At 41.6% G+C, this 24,034-nt stretch overlaps 2 protein-coding genes and 1 long non-coding RNA gene across 7 annotated transcripts; 1 reads left to right on the top strand and 2 right to left on the bottom strand.

The window, feature by feature from the left end:
* Positions 1-333: 333 nt before the first annotated feature.
* On the bottom strand, positions 334-9,354 carry syvn1 (synovial apoptosis inhibitor 1, synoviolin). The gene is made up of 16 exons (XM_044204327.1): positions 9,162-9,354; positions 7,416-7,584; positions 7,176-7,268; positions 6,903-7,055; positions 6,493-6,541; positions 5,870-5,973; positions 5,146-5,272; positions 4,917-5,016; positions 4,641-4,706; positions 4,125-4,241; positions 3,718-3,875; positions 2,954-3,115; positions 2,575-2,727; positions 1,613-1,796; positions 1,306-1,421; positions 334-1,202 (listed from the first exon to the last, which is right to left on the bottom strand). Exons 2-16 carry the CDS (start codon positions 7,545-7,547, stop codon positions 997-999), a joined length of 1,920 nt encoding a protein of 639 aa, XP_044060262.1. The 5' UTR covers positions 7,548-7,584; positions 9,162-9,354; the 3' UTR covers positions 334-996.
* Positions 9,256-11,657, top strand: LOC122879852. Its single transcript, XR_006378800.1, has 2 exons — positions 9,256-9,369; positions 10,158-11,657. It is a non-coding gene; the product is annotated as an uncharacterized LOC122879852 (long non-coding RNA).
* On the bottom strand, positions 10,787-22,438 carry smad5 (SMAD family member 5). 5 transcript variants are annotated; one of them, XM_044204329.1, is made up of 7 exons: positions 22,175-22,438; positions 17,826-18,747; positions 15,614-15,901; positions 14,341-14,448; positions 12,353-12,574; positions 11,987-12,243; positions 10,787-11,843 (listed from the first exon to the last, which is right to left on the bottom strand). In XM_044204329.1, exons 2-7 carry the CDS (start codon positions 18,226-18,228, stop codon positions 11,700-11,702), a joined length of 1,422 nt encoding a protein of 473 aa, XP_044060264.1. In that variant the 5' UTR covers positions 18,229-18,747; positions 22,175-22,438; the 3' UTR covers positions 10,787-11,699. The 5 variants fall into 5 exon arrangements, with proteins under 5 accessions (XP_044060264.1, XP_044060266.1, XP_044060263.1 ...); XM_044204331.1 differs by lacking the exon at positions 22,175-22,438 and adding an exon at positions 20,699-21,869; XM_044204328.1 differs by lacking the exon at positions 22,175-22,438 and adding an exon at positions 21,643-21,869.
* Between the last annotated feature and the right edge of the window lie 1,596 nt (positions 22,439-24,034).

The raw sequence follows: 24,034 nt of genomic DNA, 5'->3' as shown, positions 1-24,034 counted from the left end.
TTAGACGACTCATGTTGCAGTTAACTGATTGGAGTTAATTAACTGAAAGTGAACCAACTGAACACTGTACCCATAGTCCCTAAAATATGTCGTATTGTCCTTTCCAGGAATCTTCCTAAGAATCCTAAAAAAGTATAAGAAACTATGGGGCCTGTGAAGAAAGTGCTACAGATTTTTAAAATAATAATAAAAACTTAAATAAAAATATCCAGTATTTCAGTAGGAAAAAATAGGGAACAGTAAAAAAAATAAATAAATAAACACCCGTCCCGACCCCTCTATGGCATGGGCTAGTGAACATACAAATCAATATACACGTTGTGCCACTGCCAGTTCAGTCGAACAGTTTATTCTGCATTATGTACAGATCATCCTATTAAAACTCTTTATACAGTATGTACACATTCAGATAAATCAGTATGTTACAACGTCTGCAGTGGCAACAGTAGAGTGACGAATGTTAAAGAAAAAGAAAGCCAAAGCAGGTGATCAACTTCCCTTGATTTGAATTCACTGGATCTGACCCTGATTCAGGTGCTGTGTAACATGTTGATGTGGTGAATGGGACCACCTTCATACTGAAGAAAGCTGAATTAAACAAAAAATCTAAGTGCAGGCAAAGACCTCACCGACAATAAAACTACCAAACACAAATCCAAACTCTCTCACATTGACCAAATGACTGGATTTGAAATTCCTCTTCCACCTGATTAAACTTACAAACACCTGGAGTACTCATTCTGGGGGGTGGGAGGTGGTGAAAAACAAAAGAAAACAAAAAGTCGTGCTATTGCTTTCTGACACAGAAACAGTCCAGATAAGCGGTAGATCATTGCGTCTCCCGGTAGCCTGAGTCCAACTCGGCACAGTTAGAAACCTGAGCCTGTGGAAGGCGAGAGCCACGAGGAAGAGGGGCAATGAGGAACCAAAGCAGCGATCAATCAGCTCAGAGTTCCTGTTGGTCCAGAGCAATATGTCTGAGTCAGAACACTCGGATCAGTTGTCTGGAGGGGGTGACGATGATGATGTTGCGGTCTCTAGCTTGCGAAGGCGGCGGCGCCTCAGCTCAGCGGCGTTGGGCTCCCCGTCCTCATCCCCCACCAACAACGCGCCTTCGTCCATCTTTTCTTTGCTTTCCGTGTCCGAGGCAGTAGAAGTAGAGTCGGCTGGCTGAGAGGACACTGCTCCGTCCACCTGCTCAGCTGGAAACGGACAAAAATATCGAATCAGGGTCCAAGGTTTTTGATTTCATCGTCTTTGTTGTCTTCGTAGTACATAGTTGATGTGAACTGCCAGTTTACTTACAGCTGGGAGAGTCCTTCTCCTGGCTGGGACTGTCCACGCTACTGCCAGCTGCAGGAGATGAAGCAGCGTTGTTTGTCCCACTGGCTTCTCCAGCGCTGCCCTCAGCCCGAGGAGGACTGTGGAGAACACAGGACAATTAAGCATTCCCTTATTTCTTAAAATAACTGAAGTCAAAACTTTTGGATTTCTTAATAATTAGGAAATACTCCAATAGCATGAGTAGGCTAGCTGCATTTAATGACCAGTTCAAGCTTTATTTCTCAAAAGTTAGAGAACATGCAACTTCAACTAGAGAAGGCTCAGTTACGTGAGTGTGGCGACGGTGCTGAGGTAGTGGTGGATGTTGAGCATGGCGGCGTCCAGCAGGGTGTGGATGTTCTGGAGACACTGGAGCCTGGCCTCGAGGCCACGTCGGCCTTCTGCCTCCAGCTCCCTCAGCTCCTCCTCCGACAGCCGCGACAGAGACGGAGGAGGAGGAGGCATTGATGACACTGGAGGAGAGAGGAGATGCATGAACGCAAACTCCAACACTCAGCTACAACACCACTGACCTGGGCTCAAGGAACTGCTTGCCATGCCATCTGACACTTGCGCACGCTAGGTAAGTTGGCAAAGAATATAATATACATGAGGAATATGTGTGTAACAGTGTATCAAGAGTAAAGCCAGTGGAACTTAAAATGTTGAACTATTGAATGTGTGTTGCCTTGTGTGAAGCACTTTGTAACTTTTACAAAGTTGTGCAGCTGAATGTGTTCACTGTAGTTAACTGTATTTATTCAACTTAAAGCTCGACTCCCAACAGCCAGGATCACTTTCACTGAGGTTCAGCATTAAAAATCAGATCAGGTGACCTCAGGGGTTAAGGTTTATTCATGGGTGCGAACAGAAATGATGCATTTTGACAGAAAAAAAGAAAAAAAAAAAGAAATGAAATGTCAGGGACTTTCACACAGTGTGACTGGATAGTATGTTGCTATGGTAATGCTCAGCACTTCCTTAAACAAAGGCTGATAGAAGAAGAAAGATAAGATTACAACCAACATGACGCATCCACATGAATCTAAAATTGCACATTTCTGTTTTCATAGAAGAGTGGCCAGAACCAGCAGGGTGGAAGAGGTTAACCTTGTGCTCACTCCACTTTCTTACTTCCCTGTCTTTCTACTTGTTTTCTGCAACAGTTGTCATCTTTTGACAACAGAGAGTCAAGTCACCAAGCTTATATTCATTTTAGTCTGCAAGACAGTACTGAGTGCTTGTGCTTACCAAATGGAGGAGGTGGTGGCATGGGCAGCCATGGTGCAGTGGGGAAGGGAGGAGGGGGGAAGGAGAAGGGGAAGCCTGGGATTGCTGATCCCGGAGCAGCAGCAGCTGCAGCTGCAGCGGTGTCTGCAGTCGACGAGGTGGGCTGGCTGGTACCTGATGAAACAAGCACACAACATTTTGGGTAGATGTCAAGCTATCCCAGAGCAACAACAACAATACAGGTGTACCGATACTATCTGTAACATTGTTACTGGTGAAAACGCATCTTCAAAAAGGAACTGGCAAACTGTTTGACACTTTGGGATTGATCCCCCTCCTTTTTGTGGTGTTGAAAATTGGGGTCGCTAGTTTGTTGCAGCAGAGCATGAGGTATCCTTACCAGCTGCCTGTGTAGCCTCTGTGCTGCTTTGTGGAGCATCACTTGCACCAGGACCTGCAGCTGCTGCAGCATGAGGAGGAGGAGGAGGAGGAGGCACTGCAGGGAAGGGACCCCAGAAGGGGAAGATGCCAGGAGGAAAACCTGGTAACATGCCTGGGGCCACTGGAAAGCAAACAACAAAAGACATCCATACCAACCTTAGACAAGGGTCCAAATATGTATTTACCAGAGGACGCTTAAAAACAATAATCTGCAAAGTGGTCAACATGACCTGTAAGCCTAGTTGTTAATTAAGCAGGAAAGGTACCATATAATGACCGCATTGTACCAAGATTTCTGGACCAGATTCTCAAAACTTAAAGCCACTATGGATAGAATTTAAAAAATGTGTCACCGCACCATTTTTCCACCAGCATTGTCTAATCTTTCTACAAACAAAAACTCACTGAAAATTCTACACATGGTGGTTTTAAGCCCCGTAAATGGAAACAAAAGTGAAACAGTCCTGATAGCAGTAGGTATAAAAGGTACATTATGTCTGAGAAACAGGTAAATGTACCCAGGTGAAATATTACTCTCAGGCACTGGAATGTGCAGTATTGCATAAGTTGTTTCACAGGCATTTTTCTGCTTTACTCTTGTGCAGTGGCTGTTTTACAGATGAGGGTACCCACATGACATGCGGGCGTAGGTAGGCTTCATGTAGTGCTGACAGAAGCAGGAAGACAGGGGTGGTGTTCATGTGTACTGCTTTTGACTCTCACCATTGGCAGGTGGGGCTGCGGGGGCGTTGGCGGGGGCTGCAGGAGCAGGGGGCGGGGCCTGGGCCGGGGCTGGAGTCTGATTGTTATTAGATGCACGGAGGACGTCCATGCGACAGGTAGGGCAGGTCTGCTGCCTCTGGAACCAGGAGCGCAGGCAGCTGTGGGGAAGAAAGGAGGGCAACACAAACTTATAAACAAAACAGCAACCTTCAAACACAATGCAATACCAAAGTCTTGTTTTAAGTCATGTTTAATTTGTCACACTGACTTCTTCACTGTTTACGTACAGGAACTGTGTGAAACATCAGTTACTGTAGATGCTGACCACGTCTGACATGTACATTGTGTTGTTTGTTTGCAGTCTAGAATCTTTCTTTATGAATCAGACTGTTTACAGCAGGACTTACCTGGAGTGGAAAATGTGATTACAAGGTAGTTTCTTGGCTCCGGTGACCATTTCCTCTCGACAAATGATACAGACGTTGTCAGAGGCCTGCAGATCTTCAGGAGTAGCATCTGGGTATCTGAACACCGGCAAATGAGAAGAGAAATGAACAGCGATTCTAGCCAGAGAACTTATTAGCTTGGCTTTATTCAGGCTTGTACTGTATTTCTACATGTATTGTCTGCTTGCAAATATCCCCGACTACAGATTACAAACATCACTTAATACTGTCCTGAAAGAGGAGCTTACAGACAAGAAAGAATAACTAACCAAACATTATGTACATACGGCTCAACACCTAAAATATACTGATGTGCATCTGACAAATTACATGGGTTTGCTGCAACCTGAGTAAGAGCTTTTCAAAGTTACTGTGTAGAAGCACTGAATAGAGAATGGAGATTAATTTGCATATAGGCCATAGCATGTCTTTAAATTAGAATTAAAATCCCACTTGACCATAGGAAACATTACTCACAGTGTATTCATGTTACGGATGGCTCTCCGAGACATTATAGCATCTGTTACAGCTTTCTTGAACTGCCTGAGAGAAACGGGAAAACAATACCAAACTCAAAACATGCCTTAAACGTAAATTCTAAATATCCAGTGACCAAACTCCTCTTCCTCCTTTAAGAATATTTAGACCTGTGTGAGAATTCTGACTTACAAACAACAGAAAGTTGAATAGTGGCAGTAACGAAAACATGATAAAACTTCATCACACAAAACACAGAGGCACACAACTGCTCACCTCATAGCCAGATACATGGGGCGAATGGCAAACAGGGGGAAGGTGTGGACCTTTATCATGATGGTCATGAAGGCAATGTACAGGAGCACTTTGATGAAACCTGGAATAAAAACTAATATTTGAGTATGGCTGCCACCATATCGTCTTGAACTACACACACATTGTCTAGAAGAATTTTTTATTTTTTTCCCCCCAGCATCACATTTTGAACTACAGCTGAATACAGTACCTGTGAAGAGCTCCGTGTAGAGCATATAGACGGCCTTGTTGTCCCAGGGATTCTCACTCTGCAGGTCAACAGTGTGCAGAAGGTACTTAATGAAGGTCGTCAGCACCATGGTCAGCAGGATGGCATACTGAGGGGCAGAGAGGAGATAGCCTATTGAAAACATTGGTGTCCATTGTTGTGCGCGTAAATGTTATCTGTTGCAGCCATGTGGGGAAACAAGTATTAAAAAGGATTAAAGAAAGAGGTTGTGGTTAAGCAATGTAGGGTTTGTCTTATCCGTTTTATTATTATTATCCTTATCTTATATTATTGTTGGATATTTTATTCCACTTTATTTTTGTATTGTTTTTAATTGCCTGATTTTACTTGGCTAATTGTAGTCCTGAATTGTTTTAATCTTGGTTTCCACCATTTGTTTTGAAAAGTGCTGCATAAATAAAAATCTATTATTATTCTAAAGTTTATGATAGAACATATTTTTGTGCATGTTAAATTAAAAGAGAACAGATGTTTACCACTACTAACATGTCCAATGAGCCGTGACCACATTTATACATTTTTTAATATCACAAGAGTGTGAAAATGACTCAAATAAATAAAGGAATCAGTCTATTAAAGGAGAATACAGGGATTAAGCTTCTGAAATGACCAAAGATGAGTTAAATAAGCCTTTTTACTGTTAAAAACACAGAGCTTAAATGCAGCTTCAACTTGTGTGACAAACCTCAAATCCAAAAACAAGCTGGACTGAGGCTCCTCGGGTAATGATGCTGTGACAGGCATGGTTGACAAACAGGAAGTCCAGGACACCCAGCAGACCCATGAGAGCTGCAGGAAATACAGAACACTGAATAACACTTCTATGAGGAGGTTGCAGTACCTAGCTATGGAAGCTCCATAGAAACATTTTTGGACCTTAGTTTTTTTTAAAGAAGTATCTGATGGACAGTTATTTTGCTACTGGGCCTGAGTCTGGAAACCAAACTGGAAATGGCCATGTTGCCCTGACAGAGCTACCAGCTGTCCTGAATTCAAACACAGTAGGCTGGACGAAAAGATGACTGAAGGAGTGGATTTTGTAGTAGTGTTTAGAAAATTGTGTTATGGCCTGTTCATGTCAGCCATTCTGGTGTTCTGTTGTAGGGCTCCATTAAACTGTGGTGCACCTGGCCTCATGTGCAAACAGCAATGATTTGCATACAGTTTAATTTAGCCTTAAGACGTGTTTCATAAGTAGAATCAATAGAACAGAAAGGGATAGAGACAGAAGTCAAAGATTTAAAAATGAAAAATCAAAGCCAACACAAAAGGGCAGGAAGAATGATATGATTGATAGCGTGTACTTACATAATACTCTCAAGTGAAAAATGCAGGATATGTTTGGACTCCGCTCCATCTGACAGAAAAAGGATTAAAAACACAGAAATATACTTTATTTACATGTTACTTAAAACATGCACAGTCACATATGTCTATTTAATAACTGAACCATCCAAGCAATACTTTTCACTTTAATCAAATAGTTTTAGTTGAAAATCAAAGTATGGCACAGTAAGGGCCCTTTACACTAAATCTGTAACTGAATTATCAGTTGCAAAATGTCAAATGACAATGTTTGTTCAACTCTGGTATGCAACCTTGGCCACACACCACCTGCCCCATCCTTTGTCCCATGTTTCCTTTCAACCTTTAAACAATGTCTTATATACACTGTATACGGTGTAAGATGAGGAAGTTGTTTCTCTCTCATCACTCACAAAGTCCACCCGGTCCTCAGCCAGCCAGTGGAAGCACTTAAGAAAGAGCAGGAGGGTGAAGAGGGCGACAAAGCGAGGGGAGAAGTCGTCCCTGAACACAGTGAATGCCAGGCACGTCTCGGTCACCGCGTACCAGGAGCGCTCAATGAGATGCTGATGATAGAGAGGAAAGACATGTGAATGCACATAAACAAAGAGGCTGATTAGATACGTTGTCATTTACAAAAAGAGACCACGAAGTCAAGCGAGTCACAAATATAAACAGAACTCTACCTCCATTTCTGCAGCCCGTAGCTGTCCAAAAAAGACCTTCCGCATGAACTTTCCCAGCAGAAACACCAACACAAAGGCCTGAATGTACAACACCTGATAGCAGGAACAATACAGAAAGGAAAAGCTGATTTGTCACAATGTCACTGCTATGGCCTCAAATTCAAAGCGATGATGTGGGTAAAAAAAAATATTCAAATGATTTAAACTAAACTCAAGATTTGACTTCAGCACTGCTCTTACCGCCATGCTCGGGCTGCTCTTGGTGAGGTAGACCACAGTTGGGTAGAACTGGTGTTTGAGGAAGTAAGCATGTGCCACCACAGCCCCAGTCAGTGCCAGACTGGTGGCAGTCACCAAGGCTGCTCGTACCATTTTGGACTGCGCTACAGATACTGTGGAGGGGAAACAGCTAAAGGGAGACAAGGAGAAGAAGAAGAAGAAGAAGGTTGTTGCATGTGAAAGCTGACTGATGGAGCGGAGCAACATGCAAATAAAGGCCAGCACTTTTCTGGAAAGTGATCGTTTTGGTGAGATATCGTTCTGCTATGTTCATTTTACTCAGACAGATATGTACAGCAAAACTTCATATTTTTAAATGAGCTACAAACATATATTTAAAACATGTGGTTGCAAAGCCTTGACAGCCTGTCAGTTATCCACAATGAGATATCTGCTCTGCAAACTACGTGGCCATCCATAAATAAAGCTTCTGAAAAGTTATTCCACCCCATCATGTGCACCCTCTCTCTCAATTTGTAAATGGTGCCTCTCACCCCAGCAAGCTTAACCTTTTTGGAGGTTAAAACATAATAATCAAAAAGATATTATTATGATATCTGGGGGGGTTTATGGAGCATTAGAATGGAGCCACATTGAATCTTTGTGTCTATTCTTCTATGTTTGTTTGTAATTGTAATTGTAAATGTCTGTTTGCTGTAAGAGTCTGACGTCCTCGTCTCCCTCAAATTTGTGTCACAGAGCGCAGAGAAGCTGACACTTTAACTGAGAAATACATTTCAGGGTCATCATCTGTTTAGAATCCAACCACATCTTAATGGCTAAAGTTGATTTTTGTTACCATTCATGTTGCTGCTTTCTGAATAGTAGGATAAGCATTAACAGCCTGTTCAGCCTGCTTCCATCTGGCAAGAGATACAGAAGTATCCGCTGCCATACCACCAGGCTCCAGAGCAGCTTCTTTCCCCAGGCTGTGAGACTTTTAAATTTATCCCCCTCACTCCATCAAAATGAATAGTTTTGGTTTTTTTTAATTATGTTTAGCTCTGTATTGTTTGTGTGTGTAGCATAAAAGCATTAATGAGTGTTAAAAAAAAATATAACTGTAAAATATTCTGTTACCACTTTTACTAAAATAACTGATGTATGAAAGGCTACAACTGATACAGCATTAACTTACAATAAACCACCTCCAAGTCACTGGAGTATTAGGTGAATATGGTTAGTGATTTTTATTAGGCCAGACAACAGAACACAGTGTCTCATATATCAATGCAGGTAAACTGTTCAAAATGAAACGTGTGCTGCTTGCTTGGTTTTATTTTCTCCTGCATAGATGCTAAGCAGTAAAGTGCACTTGGTTAGCATTTTGTACACTCCCACTATTGCAGCTACAGTATCATTCCCTCCTATGCTACATGTCTCACATTGAAAGCAACACAGTCCCTTATTTTAGCTTATATCAAGTAAGTTAAACACCATTTACCCCCCTGGAAAAGCTCTTTCAGCTAACTTAGCTCGCTAACATTAAAGCTAATATGGAAAAACGAAATCCCAGAAATCCGACGAAGCTTGCGAGAGCTTTCCAAGAAAGAGAGAAACTTAAGCTAGTAGCTGTAGTTACATACTTCTCGAAAGGCTCGACTACCTAACTGTCAAAGACGGGTAATTAGGTTAGTTAGCTAGAGTTAGCTAACGTTAGCTAGCTAGCTGGTAACGTTACAGCTGTCAGTACTCTGCGGGACTCACCGACTCGATGTCTGCTGAAGACTTGCTCCTTGGTTAATTTGACGGATGTCTCCTTGCCTGCTAAAATCTCTATATTTTTACCAGCTACTCCATTTCCATCGTTTCACAGTAGCCTCTCTATAATATTTATTATCCTCGCCCCTCTTCGTCTGGCTACGTGTTTATCTTTGGCTTGCTCCTTGGAGCCACCTCACTTCCGGCTGCTAAGGTAATTTGACGCAAGAGCAATTTCAGGCATCACTGACATGTTACCTATTTTCTGTCAGTTACTTGGTGTGAACATCATTTATAAAGAGACTTTATCTTTAATATCTAGTAAGGACTTAATATTTGCCATTAATCGCTAATTTTCTGAGTTGTATTTGTCAATGTAATTATTTGTAAATATTAGGTGACCTACCTTTTAGGAGATTTACGGTAAATACCAACGTGGACCAATAGGAAGTTGTCAGGCTGTTTCTAATACTGCTAGATATGTTTCTGTCTCTGCTAACTATTGCAATGCATTTATAATTTAATATCTGCTGGGTTAAGGTTTGGTCTTTCCACCAGAAACTGTTTTTCATCAATAATGTAAATGAAGGGCCAGGGTATTTATTAAACCAGTAAGTTAGTAAGCCTTAATTTAGTATAAATCAAGGGCAACTGGTCTTCAGATTCTTGCCTCTCATCCAAAGGCTTCTTCAGTTAAACCAGCGTGGTTAACTCTAGCTCCAAATGTGGCTTTCTGAAACATGCATTTTATGTTTGGATTAGGGTGACTTCTTGGTTAAAAGAAGTATAAAAACCACACACAAAAAGACCAATTTGTAATTAACCGTTTTAAGATTATTTAAAAATGAATAAAAGTACAATATCACAACTACAGTATCTGTTGGGCTCTATTATAGTTTAAATCTAGCAGAACACACTAAATGATGGCTTCGTGCAGTTAGGTTTATTCTGATCTACTGTATGATGTATATTATACCGCTATGCTTTTCCCTTTGTTTACAGAAAATAATGGAAAGCTTGATCTATTTATCATCAAACCAGTTTATTACAGAATTTGAAACCCTCCACAGATCAGGATCATCTCATTTGAATAAATCCTGACAAGCAGTGTGACGGTTTTGCCTTCTATATTATTTTCCATTACCACCAATACATGTGTTTTTAAGTAAACATGTATTTGAATATCATTAAAAACGCTATTATGAGCCACAGTCGATTTATTGATACTCAGAAATAAGCTGCAGGCTTCATGTAACTCAACATTTCAGTCATTAAAATTCACCACTGTCCTTGTTTCCTGTGGTGCTTTCATGTTTTTTTTTTCATGGCGCCATTAAGACATTTTAAAACTACGATCAATGTCGTTTGATTGATTTTAACATCTAATAACAGCTATTCTAACAAGTATAAATCGCAGGTAGACCAATATTCAGTGGAGAAAATCGAGTGGTGACGTGTTGGAAATTTATCATCAGTATTTCATTTACAGAATTTATCTCGATGATCTGTACACATGCCTGATATCAGTTACTGTTGATCCATCCTGATTCAACACATTTCATGTATATTAAGATGTATTTTCTACTTAGTATTGCTAAACCATAAAAGAACAAACAGACAAACTAAGCAAACACTGTTACCAAATAACCTGTTTATTTCATTGAGCTAATGAAGTCAATTAACATAATGCCTTGGTACCCACGCCAAAATTTAATATGCCTCCACAAAATCCACGAGTGCACAATATTGTTAATACAGTGAGTATTGAAAATAGTCACTCTCACTTAATAATGATGATGTTCATTGTCTGATTATATCATAAATGACTACTATTGCAATAGATGTAACATTCACAATGTTGTTAGCTTATGGCATGTTAAACTTGTTCAGTGATTGATCTCCCATATCAAAAACTATCAGGTTGGCATACATAACCTTCTCTTAAAGGCAGTAGCTCAGTGTACATTTCTAGCAGTAGAGACTATAAAAAGAAAGCATTTGTTATATCTGAGCCTAATGGTAAACATTATCGTGTCTATATCTTAATTGTAAATATCTGACATTGAGACAACAATGTACGAAAAGTGTTCAGTAAAATTCCAATTTGTCTGTCGGACATAAGGCAGAGTAGTGAAATAGTTCTGCTTCATTAAAAACTACACATACAGAGAAATAAAAACATTTGAGAAAACAATAAAACTTGATGCAAAAATTAACATTTGACAGATTTAAACTTGACGATGTAGCCCTCAATTCTTGCAGTTGTTGTAGCATTGTCGAGCAGTAGTGTGTCCGTGTTGTTACTGCTACTCGGGCATTCCTTCTTCCTCTCTTTCTCCAGGTATTTGCTTGTAATGTTACTCAACGCTTCAACAACTGATTCCAGCTGCTGCTGCTGTTGAATTTCAATATCCCTTCCCAAAGTTAAGTGTAAACAGTTCAGCCATTAAGACCACCTTAAATTATAAATCACTGAGGGGGAGTAAAGTAAAAAAAACAAAACAAAAACAAAATTAGACCTCCCAAGCTCCCACAAGTCCATCATTAGGACACAGAGGAGATTGGGTTGAGAGGCGAACCCATTTGTGTTAGCACCTTGTCCAGCCACTGGAGGGGCCCATGCAGGTGCACCTCGATCCAGCAGGGGGTGCTAGTGACGTCCTGTCGGTGATACTCAGCTCCCCAGCCCTGTGCGGACGCAGAACAAATGAGACAACAATGACACCGATAACTGTGATGTTTTCCTCTTGTTAAAAGAAAAGATGAGACATGCATAACTATGCCTGCTTTATGTTCTCCCCTGTCTTCTATTTGGTTCATGAAGGCCTTACCTTGACAAAGCTCATCCTAATGGTACACATCTTGGTAAGCTCGTAGACAGCCTCGAAGCCGTGGTTGACCGATTGGGCCAGAAGCTGAGCAAACTCCTGGTTGTTGAAAATCTTGAGGCTACATCCGCTGGGGATCTTGCAGACAGTGGTGGGGTGGAAGCCGTGGTGGTAATTACAGTTACGGCTCTGGACAAAAATGCTGGTGTCACTGAGGCACTCCGCGTACACCTCCCCTCCCACATAGTACAGGTGCACTCCTGGTAAACAGAGACAGACAAATGATGGTTGGGACATTAAAACCACAGCTCTGTAGGAACAAAATATACACAACCTGCCTCTTCTGCTGTGTGTGACTGTTACTCGTACCTTTGCCGATGTGTCTGCGGGTGTTCTCGATTGTTGAGTTGCGGTTCACGTTGGACAGCAGTCCGAGGCAGAAGCGGTTCTTGTTGTTGGAAGGGTCAGTGAAGCCATCCACCAGCACACTGGTTGACGAGGCATGGTAAGCCTCTCCTACACGATTGTTGAGTTCATAGTAGACAATAGAGCACCAGTGGCTTGGCTCCTCATACTCCACTGGTTGCACATCTGGGAAATTGCACAACAGATCAGATAAAAACGGGTGAGCCATAACCTTAGCTGATGACATCTTCCCACACACAAAAATCCTCTAGAAGGCATCCAATCACCGCAAGCATTCTTCAATTTAATGCAACGTGTGATTGGCCCAGTACCGCAGCTACAGCTAGCAGCTACAGCTAGCAGCTACAGCTACATACAGTCTGTGGTGGTGAAGTCGAGTGCGATGTATTTGAAGGAGTTGGCAGTTCAGCCTACTGCTCCTCTGCTCTGCTCCAGAGTGTCTCTGGGTTAGGCAGAGCGGACAGGCCAGGTGTCCGCAGGGCGGGCCGCCACGCTCCACACAGTAGTCCTGAGCTGGGTCCAGGTCCAGCCCACCGGAGAACGAGGCAAAGAAGTGCTCGGTGGGTGTGGAGGGGCAGCCCGCCCTGCGGACACCTGGCCTGTCCGCTCTGCCTAACCCAGAGACACTCCGGCAGCGAAGCGTGCTCCGGAGGAGCAGTGACCGCGAGAGGAGCAGCAGGCAGGCCGGGCAGGGGGGACTGCGACAGCTGAAGAGATCGGTGTGTTTACCGGGGAAACTCCAGCTCACAATCTGCTTTATCAGCAGCACCGCGGGCTTTGTGTTTGTTTGTTTTTTGCGGTTGATTTATAAAAGCAGACACAACCAGAGCTACACATAGCCTAATACAGCCTCTATGCTTGACTCAAACTGTTAACTCAGAGTCCTTCAGAATTAATGTTTCCCATTACTCAACACTCTGATAAACAAGGCTGGTCTGTTGTGCTGGCTCTATAGGCTACACTCTCATGCGCACGAATTAAAGAACACTTTCAAAATGTATTTGTGTAAAAATAATTTGGATGAGGAGGAGTGGTGGCATTTTACGCAACTGAATGCTTCCATTCACATGATGGGTATCGAATTAAGTACTCTATTAGTATCACTTCAAGGGTACTGGTATTGGTATCTTTATTTTTTAAATGATACCCAGCCCTACTTACTAGTGCCCACGTCTACAGTTCCCATGATCACAAAAACTGAAATTCTTCTATGTTCAAACTAAACTGAACATAAGATCACACAGCATACCGGTATATTAACACTTATAAAGCCTTGTTAAGGCCATTGGGACAGCCAGATTATTTATTTATTTTTTTTTTATTTAATATATATATATATATATATATATATATATATATATATATATATATATATATATATATATATATATATATATATATATATATATATATATATATATATATATATTTTTTTTTTTCCCATGCAGAGGTATTTAGCCATCAAACACATCTAAACTGCTTTGCTAATTTTAATGTAAGAAAAAACAACTAAAAATACAATAAACATTGGATCACTCTGCAAATATTCAACATTAAAAGGCCTCGGACTGGGAGCAAAAAATATGATGAGGACATTCTTATCCTTACAAACTTTTAGACATGGAACTGACCAAATGTTCATACGGCACATGAAAAGCAAAACAGGGCGGTCTAATGAAAAACCTGGTCCTGGCCTTACTCTTGCAGCAATACATTGTCAAGGGCAGCGTGCGGCATTTAGTTGTATGAACAAATGTGTCGAGAGGGAGGAGAAACTTTTTATTGCAATTTTCGAGAGTAGTCAAATCGTGCCTCAGCGGAGTCTATTGTAAACTGCTGTACTGCATCTTGGATTTTCATAAGCTTTCAAACAGTATCTGTATTTCTTTTGGCGTAGTGTTATTGTCAGTCTGAATGTGTGCGCCCCTCACCTCCTCTGGCCATGTTCTGCGGCACCACGCTGCTGCTTGTTTCCATGGACTGGCTCTCCTGGCCCAGCTGCTCATCAGGGGGCATGTAGGCTGGGGGTGGGGTGTCAGCTGAGACATTAAGAGAGCAGTTAGTGAGGATGAGACCAGTTGTTGCTGTTGGCAAATAGTCACACACACACACACACACACACACACACACACACACACCTCCCTAGATTCAAACAATCATCACAGGATCTGTACCCCGGAAATGGTGTCAGATTTCACATATCCCTCACTTGCTAAGCCACATGCTAACCCATTCCCGACAGAGATGCAATATGAGCTTTCCAAGCCCATACTGAGGCACACAGGAAAAAACAATGCGGAAAACCTCCACTTAAGATTGCAGTGAGGAAATGTCTACGATTACGAGGCTTGTGAATGTAGACAATGACTGTCAGGGCTTTTCAGCACAAACAAGCTCAAATCCTAAAATCCTAAATTTCCATTAAAAACTTTCTGCCTGACTGCCTGCAGCAATCTGATGTGTCAGCAGATCTGGACTGGAGCAGAATAGAGCACTAGTCGCCAGCCACACACATCAGCACTAACAGCCACACACACACACTCAAATGCAAGTATAAGCCGAATAGTCAAATGGTATTTCTCCAATATACCAGGACTATTGAAGAGGACAGAAAGGAATGTCTCAGTTAAGTGATATTTCTTCATTTTAGATGTATCCGTTCTGTCTCCCCTCAGTAACAATGAGACAGAAAGGCTGCCTGGTCCACTGAGTTAGTGCCTTGACAGCAGCCAGCAGCCCTGGCTCTGGTGGACACTGCTTAGCTGGCATTTCTTTTGTTCTCATTCAGGGGTGTGATTTGGGTGAATGTAATAACTCAACCTGGTTAGAGTACTGTAAAAGAACAGTTTTCATTGCATAGTGAAGAAGTGTATCGTGCATGGGTTTAAACTATTAGTAGGTATAAAGATGAAATTGTATGATAACTGAGTAAACCCCAGACTGGGAGTTTTGTAAATGATATGAATATTAAAATGGATTTATCTGGATCTTTGGTAAATGTCTGTTGCTTAATTGTAAACAACACTATTTCCCCCCACCTTACTTGACAACTTAAAAAAAAAAAAAAAAAAAAAAACACCAGAGACAAGTGTTTATTAACAGCTAACCTCTTGCTGGCTACATGACGGTGACAGGAAAAAAACAGGAAAACACAATAGTTTGGCACCCTGCCCAGGGTCAGGTACACGTGTATATTTGGCGTACCTGGGAGCTGGAATGGACTGGAGGGCCCCGAGCTGGCAGGAGAGTTTGGATAAGTACCACTGCTGGCAGGAGAAGGAGGATACGGAGAGTTGGGAGAGATGGGAAAAGAACCGCTTCCACCTCCTCCACTGCTGCTGCCGCCCCCGCTGTGTGGCTGCTGGAAAGACTCTGGGAAGGTGGCGTTCAGGGGCATGTGCGGCTCGTTGTGGGTGAGGTTGCGGAACTGTACCAGCAAGCTGTGCTGTGGGTTGAACTCGCTATGCCGCGGTACCAGGACAGGAGGGAGCACTGGATGGTGGAACAAGGAGGGCAGGGGAGGAAAAAGAGTTGGGCGTTGAAAATTAATGAAGCACACGGTCAGGGGAAGAAAGGTCTTTTATTATCATTTAGAAAACTAACTGATCATTATATGTAAGAAGCCCATGTCTACCACACACGTCTTTAACCAGAAAACCTGTTTGAAATATGGCTTTAAAATATGAAATATGCTTATTCTTGTTAATAATGTATCCTTTCCATTATTAACAAGGACACGCAGCCAATGTTGGAAAGAGAAGTCCTTGATTGGCATGCTCGCGGAAAGGTAGCCACAGTGCACACACGTGTAACACTAGGGCTGCAACTACCAATTCTTGATTCATCATTTGAATTATAAAATGTCAGAAAATAGTGAAAAAAGCCCTTCACAATTTCCTAAATCCGAAGCTGGTGTCTTCAAATGTCTTATTTCATTCAACCAACAGTACAAAAAACGAATATACTGAATTTAAAATGATATAAAAAACAGAGACCAAGAGCAAATCCTCACATTGGAGAAGCTGAAACCAAACCATGTTTGGTGTTTTTGCTTGATAAATGACTTAAATGATCAAACTAGTTGCCAATTAATTTTCCATCAATTCACTGATCGGTTAATTGCTTCAATTCTAATAAAAAAAAAAAAAAATCCCAAATCATCATAGGGCCAACATACATTAATGAGTTACTTATTCGTGTAGCCCGTTTTGATTTGATGGTGTTCTTGACATTAATATAATAGCAGAGACATGTTATTTTTAACTAAACGTATGATTCTACTTTCATCCACTTTTGACGCAATTTTTATATACAGCCAATATCTTTCAACAGTTATTTGTTTTGTTAAACAAAACAACCCCAACCTATGTCTTGAAACAGTTTAATTCAAAATACAAAACAGTGCCCAACACCAACAATCCTGCATTCTGCAAAAGCCACTTAAGACCTTGCTAAAGATATAACCACGGAGGTCATCCATATTTATTTTCAACTTTGTCAAAAAGGATAGAGAGCGTTTCCCCAGCCTTTATTTTCATCTCCTAACTGACTTCAAGTGTCATTGCTGTCTCCAAACTACCCACTGAGCTTTGCTTTAAATTATATGACGTGCAGTCTCTCCTGACCGACATGCGATCCATATCCTTGAACTGGTCAATACTGAGCTGGCAATCCCAAACCAGCCTGCTGTCAGAAAGGCTGTCCCCTCAGGGTCATCCGTAAGTGTATGTGATGTGATGTGATGTGTGAGTGACAGGGGGTGGGGGTGGGGGGGTGGTAGTGATGGGAAAGTGCTGGGAGTTTAGTCTCAGTGGTTTATGCATTTAGTAAGCCACTCTCTGATGCCACACCCCATCTGGAGTGCTTCAGGCATATAATCTAATAAGACTCCAAAAGAGCTAGTGATATTGATTTTCTGTGAAATGGAGGGGGTGAGTGGAACAGGCCCGTGTGATGACAGCCTCCTGACCTTTGCGGATTTGTTTACCAGCTCCGCAGTTTACCCTCAGCTCTAGCTAAGGGATGTGCAGAGCTCCACACTGGTCTAATCTGTATTTGCTGCTATCCAGTATTTTTTATCTATTTATTTTTTTAAACCCACTGTTTTTCAGTTGTATGTGTTACTGACATTACAAATGAACAGATTTGGTAGTGACTGTGCCTTACAGAACACCTTTTCTAAACCAGCTTTTACCATTAAGGGTTAGGAAGCAAATTGGGAAAAGTAATGTGAACGAGAGCAATTATGCCATTAAAATTATATCTAAAGACATTAATTTAAATATAATCTATTTAGATGGGTCAAATAATGTTGAGAGTACGTGTCAAACATTAACTTTCCCGTATAAAAAAAAAAAACCTGAAGTCAGGTCGATATTCTTTGACTACCCTATTCGGAAACAACACGAGTACCTACCAGGACTCTCCACTCGCTTGTAGTGATATGGGTTGATGCAGACCTCCTTCTGTTTGGAGCCAAACGGGTACTCGCACACCTCCAGGGGCTTGAGCTCGTGGTGGGACTGGAGGTCTGGCCAGCGCCACACTCTGCAGTAGATTACGTGAGGCAGACCTTTCCTGTGGGAAACCTGTAGCCGGCCGTCCAGTGATCTTGGAATGGTAACACACTTGCTGGGCTGCCCGGGACAGCTCAGAGCTTTCTCCAGGTCCTCCATGGCGCCTTTCTTCTTCTTCAGCTTTTTCACGAGCGCATCCACTGCCTTTTCTGCCCATTTCTCCTCCTCGTCTCCCTGCTTCCAGCCGAGCAGGCGTTTGACTGCTGGGCTTGTGAAGGAGAAGAGACTGGACATGGAGGTCATGCTGGAGGCTGTAGTGTAGGTGAAAAGGAGGACTCACTCCAGGGAGACCAAGGGGGTCTACAAGTCCCCTGCTGATGATCTCCAACTAGCGTTAGTAGCCTAAAACGGTGTATGAACGTGTGGTCAACAAGAGAAACCACTTGAGTGTGTGAATGTGTGTGTGAGATTATGAGAGGCCAACAGAGATGAGGGGTGGGGTAGGGGAGAGGAGGCTTTAGCCTTGTCTGACCAAGGACAGGAAGCAGGGGAGGGAGGGGAGTCAGCAAGCAGGACGCAGCTGCTGCTGCTCAGGAAGGGCCCTGCAGCAAGCAGTCCGGAGCTGGGTCACCACCACTGATGGAGGGAGGGGGTGCAGGCTGCAGGAGCCGAGATCAGGACCTCTGTCGAACTGACGCGCTGCAGCAGGTCTCACCGGTGCAAGTTGACAGGCTAACAAATAACAACAACAACAACTCCCAGCTCCTCTCCAGATTGATTTCTCCAAGCAATGCACAGCGAGCGTTCTACTCCACCAGCCTTCTGCAAAACAGAAAAGAGAGCAGATACATGTAAAGATCAGATCAGCAACACACTCTTTGGCATGACGTATACAGATAAACAAGCAAGCATTCCTAACATTTGTAAATAATATAATTAAAATCCATTTAAAAAAAAAATCAATTTATGAATAAAGTTTGAACCTCAGCATAGCATGTGATGAACACTATTCTCACTCAAAAAGCCCTTTGTCCCCTTTTTGATCTGACACATAATTTCCATAAAGAGCTCAGTCTGGCTGAAACTTTGATGATGCAATCATCTGTTAGGTGTTGTATGTAGAACTTGCAGACAGCCACGCATATGAAAAGACAAACACTCTTACAGCCAGTCTTCTCTCAAGCTACTTGGGATGGTAAGGGGGAAAAGGTGTTCCATCAATTCAAACCGTATTTTTAGAATGACATAATGACCAGAATCCATATTTTTGGTCAGCATATTTAGCATATATACTAGCAAAAGTGAGGATGCCAGCAGAGGTGTGAGCAGCACCCTGTTACATTACAAATCAAGGTCTAAGGTCTGGTTTTATTAAATAATAAGTACAGCTGTTTGTAAATGCTGTCGTGGCAAAAGATACAACCTATTGCCTGGTTTGTCTGCCACCAGACCGGAGAATAAAATTACTAATCTGACTTATCTTAAATAAAATGTAAAGTCAAATTAGTGAGAAAAAATGAATTAATTAAAAAAAGAAATGTTTGAAGAAACTCTGCTCCTCTTATTTACTATATTTAGCTATTACTGATATGATGTAAATTATGGTTAAAATTATCTATCAGCCATTTCTGCACTGCACAACCACAAGTGACAAAAAAACATAACACTGAATCCCCACCTTAAAAATGTATGTAGTATTGCATCAGGGTGTTGCCAATGACTACCCCCCTACTGTTTCCACCTACTAATGTAGAGACACTGAGTGTTTCAAACCGTCCTGACTTATAACTACACTAATGGAACAAACCGCGCTGTGATATGTAACACTTCTGTCCATATCATGCAGCCCCAGCAAGAAGACAGTCAAACACATATGTAGCCTGCAGCAGCTGTTTGGGGGCTTGTGAAACCGGCCTTAGTCAAAAAGGATGTGACCACAAAGAGCTGCTTCCTCCCTCATCCCATCTCTGCCCCAATCCCTCCCTTCCAGCACACAGCTGTCCAACAGCACTGCACCCACTTCCACTGCTCATTGTTCTACATGCACATGAAAGCTGGGGGGGACCTCCTAAAGTAGAACATGTAGGCAACACAAAAATCATCAGCTTGTAAATATTATGAGTTTTACTGTCATTCATCAGAGTATGTTCCAGCAGCTGTTTCCACATAGCAGAGATCTGGAAGCAGCTAGGCCTCTTTTAGACTGGATTGGCAGTGATTCATCAGTTCATTGTAGAGGGTGAGCAATGACAAATGACAGATTTCAACATAAGGACATGTCCAATCTTCCTGAAACGAGTAGAAACATTGTTTGATGAACAGCAGTAGATATAACTTGCCTGAATGGACAATTGCAAAAGCTGAATTGCATCTGAATGACTAACCTTTCAGATAAAGCTGATCATCTGTACAAACTGATAACAGTTCACACCGATAGCTCTCTGTTTTTTCACCATCAAAGGCTGAAAATCAAATCAGCCTTTACCAATCATACATTTTAGAAAGTCACATTCTGAAAGGGGGTTGGGGTAAACTGAAGCCCCTGATTTACTGATCATTGCCTAAATTAAGTGTAACCATGACTGAAGATGATTTGTGGTCTGTCTTACAAACATCATCAGTGGTTCCTCCTCAGAATTTACTGAGCATATGGGTGATATAAGTATGACCTACATATTTTGTATGTTGAAAAATGCAGCCACATTGTATGATCACAGCCTTGCTATTTCACAATGTTCATATATTTTAACAGTTCAAGGCACGGGATACTTACAATTGTAGATAACATGCCAGGGGACTGTTTTGGAAGCCATGGGATATAATTCATACAGAGAATCAATACTCATCTCAGGCTCGTTCCAAAAACCCAAACCCCTCCATACAAATTGGAAGAGAAGAAAACTGGAGGTGGTAAACAACAAAATTTTTCCTAATATTGGCCAGCATAAGTAGCTGTTTATCAGTTTGGTCTCTTCTGAGTTAACCTAATGCCGTCATTCTCGCTTTAACAGGGTCTATAAAAGCACACAACATTGGAAAACTCAAGAATAATACTTTGCTTGACCGTGTGAAATCTGTCTGAAATGCTTGACAAGTATGAAGTACAGGGAACAGACAATATGGAAGAACGATTCGGTGAGTAGTAACGTTAAGCACCCCCCACCCAGAGAAAGAGAAAAGGGATTCAGAAAGACGCATCTGACGTTACACAAATAGTAGTAAAAATAGCGTTTAGTACTGCTCTAGTTCAACTGTACCACGAAAATACGCACAGTCATAATATAATACATCATTTCAGTGGCATTAGCTAATCCTGGTATGCAGCAAGCTAATATCAGTAACCTCGAGAATTTGCTAAGTAGCTTAGCTAACGTTAACAGAACACAACTTGTTTAGCTTAAACTTATAGTCAGACACCTCATAACAACTATTACTATCTAGTCACGTTTTAGGACGTTGTTTCCTCTTGAAAATATAACTTTGAGCCATAGTTTTCTACCTCTTAACGGTTCGCCTAAGCTACTTCACCCTTCCTCCTCTTCCTCCATTCCAGAAACTTTTTGAACTTCTCACAACTTTGGCTAAGCTATGCTAGCTGTTAGCACAGCCCTCCGAGGGAAAGTGGCGAGCCTCTGCCCAGCGTACCTTACTGATAAAGCTCACTTGAGTTCAGTTCTACTCTTAATGAAACAATTAAATGATCGTTTAGTCACATACCTTCTAACAATGCACGCAAGCCATGATAATGAGTTTTCTTGTAACGTTTAAGCGGTAGTTCCTACTTTCTTAAAGATTTTCTCTCGTTTTCCACCGCTTCTTCCCTCCGTCTGCCCGTGCCATGTCCACCAGATCCTGGACACAAGTAGACTGGAGAGGCGGAGTGCATATCACTCCGCTTTCCTGACAAACTAGTACTCGCTTTGGTGCTACAGCTGAGGAGACTTTGGATACTTATTGCCTAAAACATACTACCATAACAACTGCTAAACAAGCTAAAACAACTGCTTTATATTCGGTTCCAAAAGCAGTACATTCAACGGCTAACTTTTCAAAACATGCATCCGCTTTCCATGTGCATAGATAAGAGAATGTTCGAGTGAACAAACCTTTTCTGCCTTTGACAGTTATAGCTAGATTATCACGGTCATAAACGTCAAATGCAACGTGAACCTGTAACAAAGCAAACACAAGTAGTAGTCTGTTTTTAATACGTTTTTGGAGTTTCAGTGTATGAAGTTGAAATTCTTACGGTGGTCGTGCTGCGGCTCTGGAACGTCTCACAAGTTGCTGGCTCCACTCAGTCTGCAGCACTGCGGTTTGTTTTGCATTGTTGTCCTTTGTAGTCAGTTGTTCGAAGCTTCAACAGTCCCCCGCGTTGTTAGTCCGTTTAACTTTGGTTAAACACACTAATTATTACTATTTCACACCCATTTCTGTAGACTAAGCGCTACTCCAGCAGGATAAGGTTGGGAGTGCGGATTCTTCATTCAGTATTCAGATTCCAAATGAAATGCAGTGTCCATGTTCAACCACTAGTGGGCAACCTACACCCACTTTTGGGCTGTTAATAGTATATTTACGTTTACTGGCACAATTAATACAACTTGATTTTCTTGATGCCTTCCTTGAAAGTTTCCGGCCTTGAAAGACACTCTTAGTTAACAGTAAAAATGTGAACATGTTGGTTTATTTTAAATCAAATTTATTTTCATAAACTATATAGATTTAGATTATTATAAGCAATATAGTTTGTGCCCATAAAATCTTATATGCATGTACTCATGTTTACTGCAACACTAATTTTCTACATGCCTATTCATGTAATTATTCAGTGTTTCTGTTGTGAGTTTTATTCTCACAACTTGCCATGCTTTCCAAACCTGTGTAGGAGCCTTGCCTACTGAAATTTTCACCATACATATACAATGGTGTGAAAAAGTGTTTGCCCCATTCCTGATTTCTTATTTTTTTGCATGTTTGTCACACTTGCATGTTTCAGATCATCAACCAAATTTAAATATTAGTCAAAGATAACACAAGTAAACACAAAATGCAGTTTTTAAATAAAGGTTGTTATTAAGGGAAAACAAAATCCAAACCTACATGGCCCTGTGTGAAAAAGTGATTGCCCCCTAAACCTAATAACTGGTTGGGCCACCCTTAGCAGCAACAACTGCAGTCAAGCGTTTGCGATAACTTGCAATGAGTCTTTTACAGCGCTGTGGAGGAATTTTGGCCCACTCATCTTTGCAGAATTGTTGTTTTTCAGCCACATTGGATGGTTTTCGAGCATGAACTGCCTTTTTAAGGTCATGCCACAGCATCTCAATAGGATTCAGGTCAGGACTTTGACTAGGCCACTCCAAAGTCTTCATTTTGTTCTTCTTCAACCACAACAGACCCCACAACAGCATCCAAAGAACTGCAGGCCTCACTTGCCTCAGTTAAGGTCAGTGTTCAAGACTCCACCATAAGAAAGAGACTGGGCAAAAATGGCCTGCATGGCAGAGCACCAAGACAAAAACCACTGTTGAGCAAAAAGAACATTAAGGAACAAAATGCATAAGAAATCAGGAAGGGGGCAAACACGTTTTCACACCACTGTATATCGTATGTTATTGTTAAAATGTGGATGAACACTATTCTGCCGGTATTAGTTTGTGGCTGCACAAACTAAGGTAGGTTTACCGTTTACTGCATGTTAGGCTGAGTTTGATGGAAAGAACTGATTCTTTTCTGTTTATGGAATTGTACCTTTATCTTTGATAAAGGTCACAGATGTTCAGTGTTTATAATATAGGTCAATGTGGATGACACAGGTCAGACTAAAATATCTTTCTATGACTATCCCCATTACAGTAGCTTCTGAAAGCAGACAGAACTGTTATGTTCAAATATAACCGGCAGAAGAATTGATTAGATGCTATTCTTATAACAACATAACAGAAGTGGTTGTGACAACCCCAATGGCCCAGTTTTGCCGCAATGCAGCTCACAGTTTACATTGATCTAATGAAATATTCACAATGAACAGTGACTTAGCAACGGTGACCACTCATATATACTCATGTCTCCTGATGCAAAGTTTGTCATACAGAAACCCAGACCC

This window comes from Siniperca chuatsi, linkage group LG8, assembly GCF_020085105.1.
Source record: "Siniperca chuatsi isolate FFG_IHB_CAS linkage group LG8, ASM2008510v1, whole genome shotgun sequence".
NCBI classification, from domain to species: domain Eukaryota; kingdom Metazoa; phylum Chordata; class Actinopteri; order Centrarchiformes; family Sinipercidae; genus Siniperca; species Siniperca chuatsi.
The sequence above is the reverse complement of the archived record's forward strand: the minus strand, read 5'-3'. Positions and strand labels throughout refer to the sequence as shown.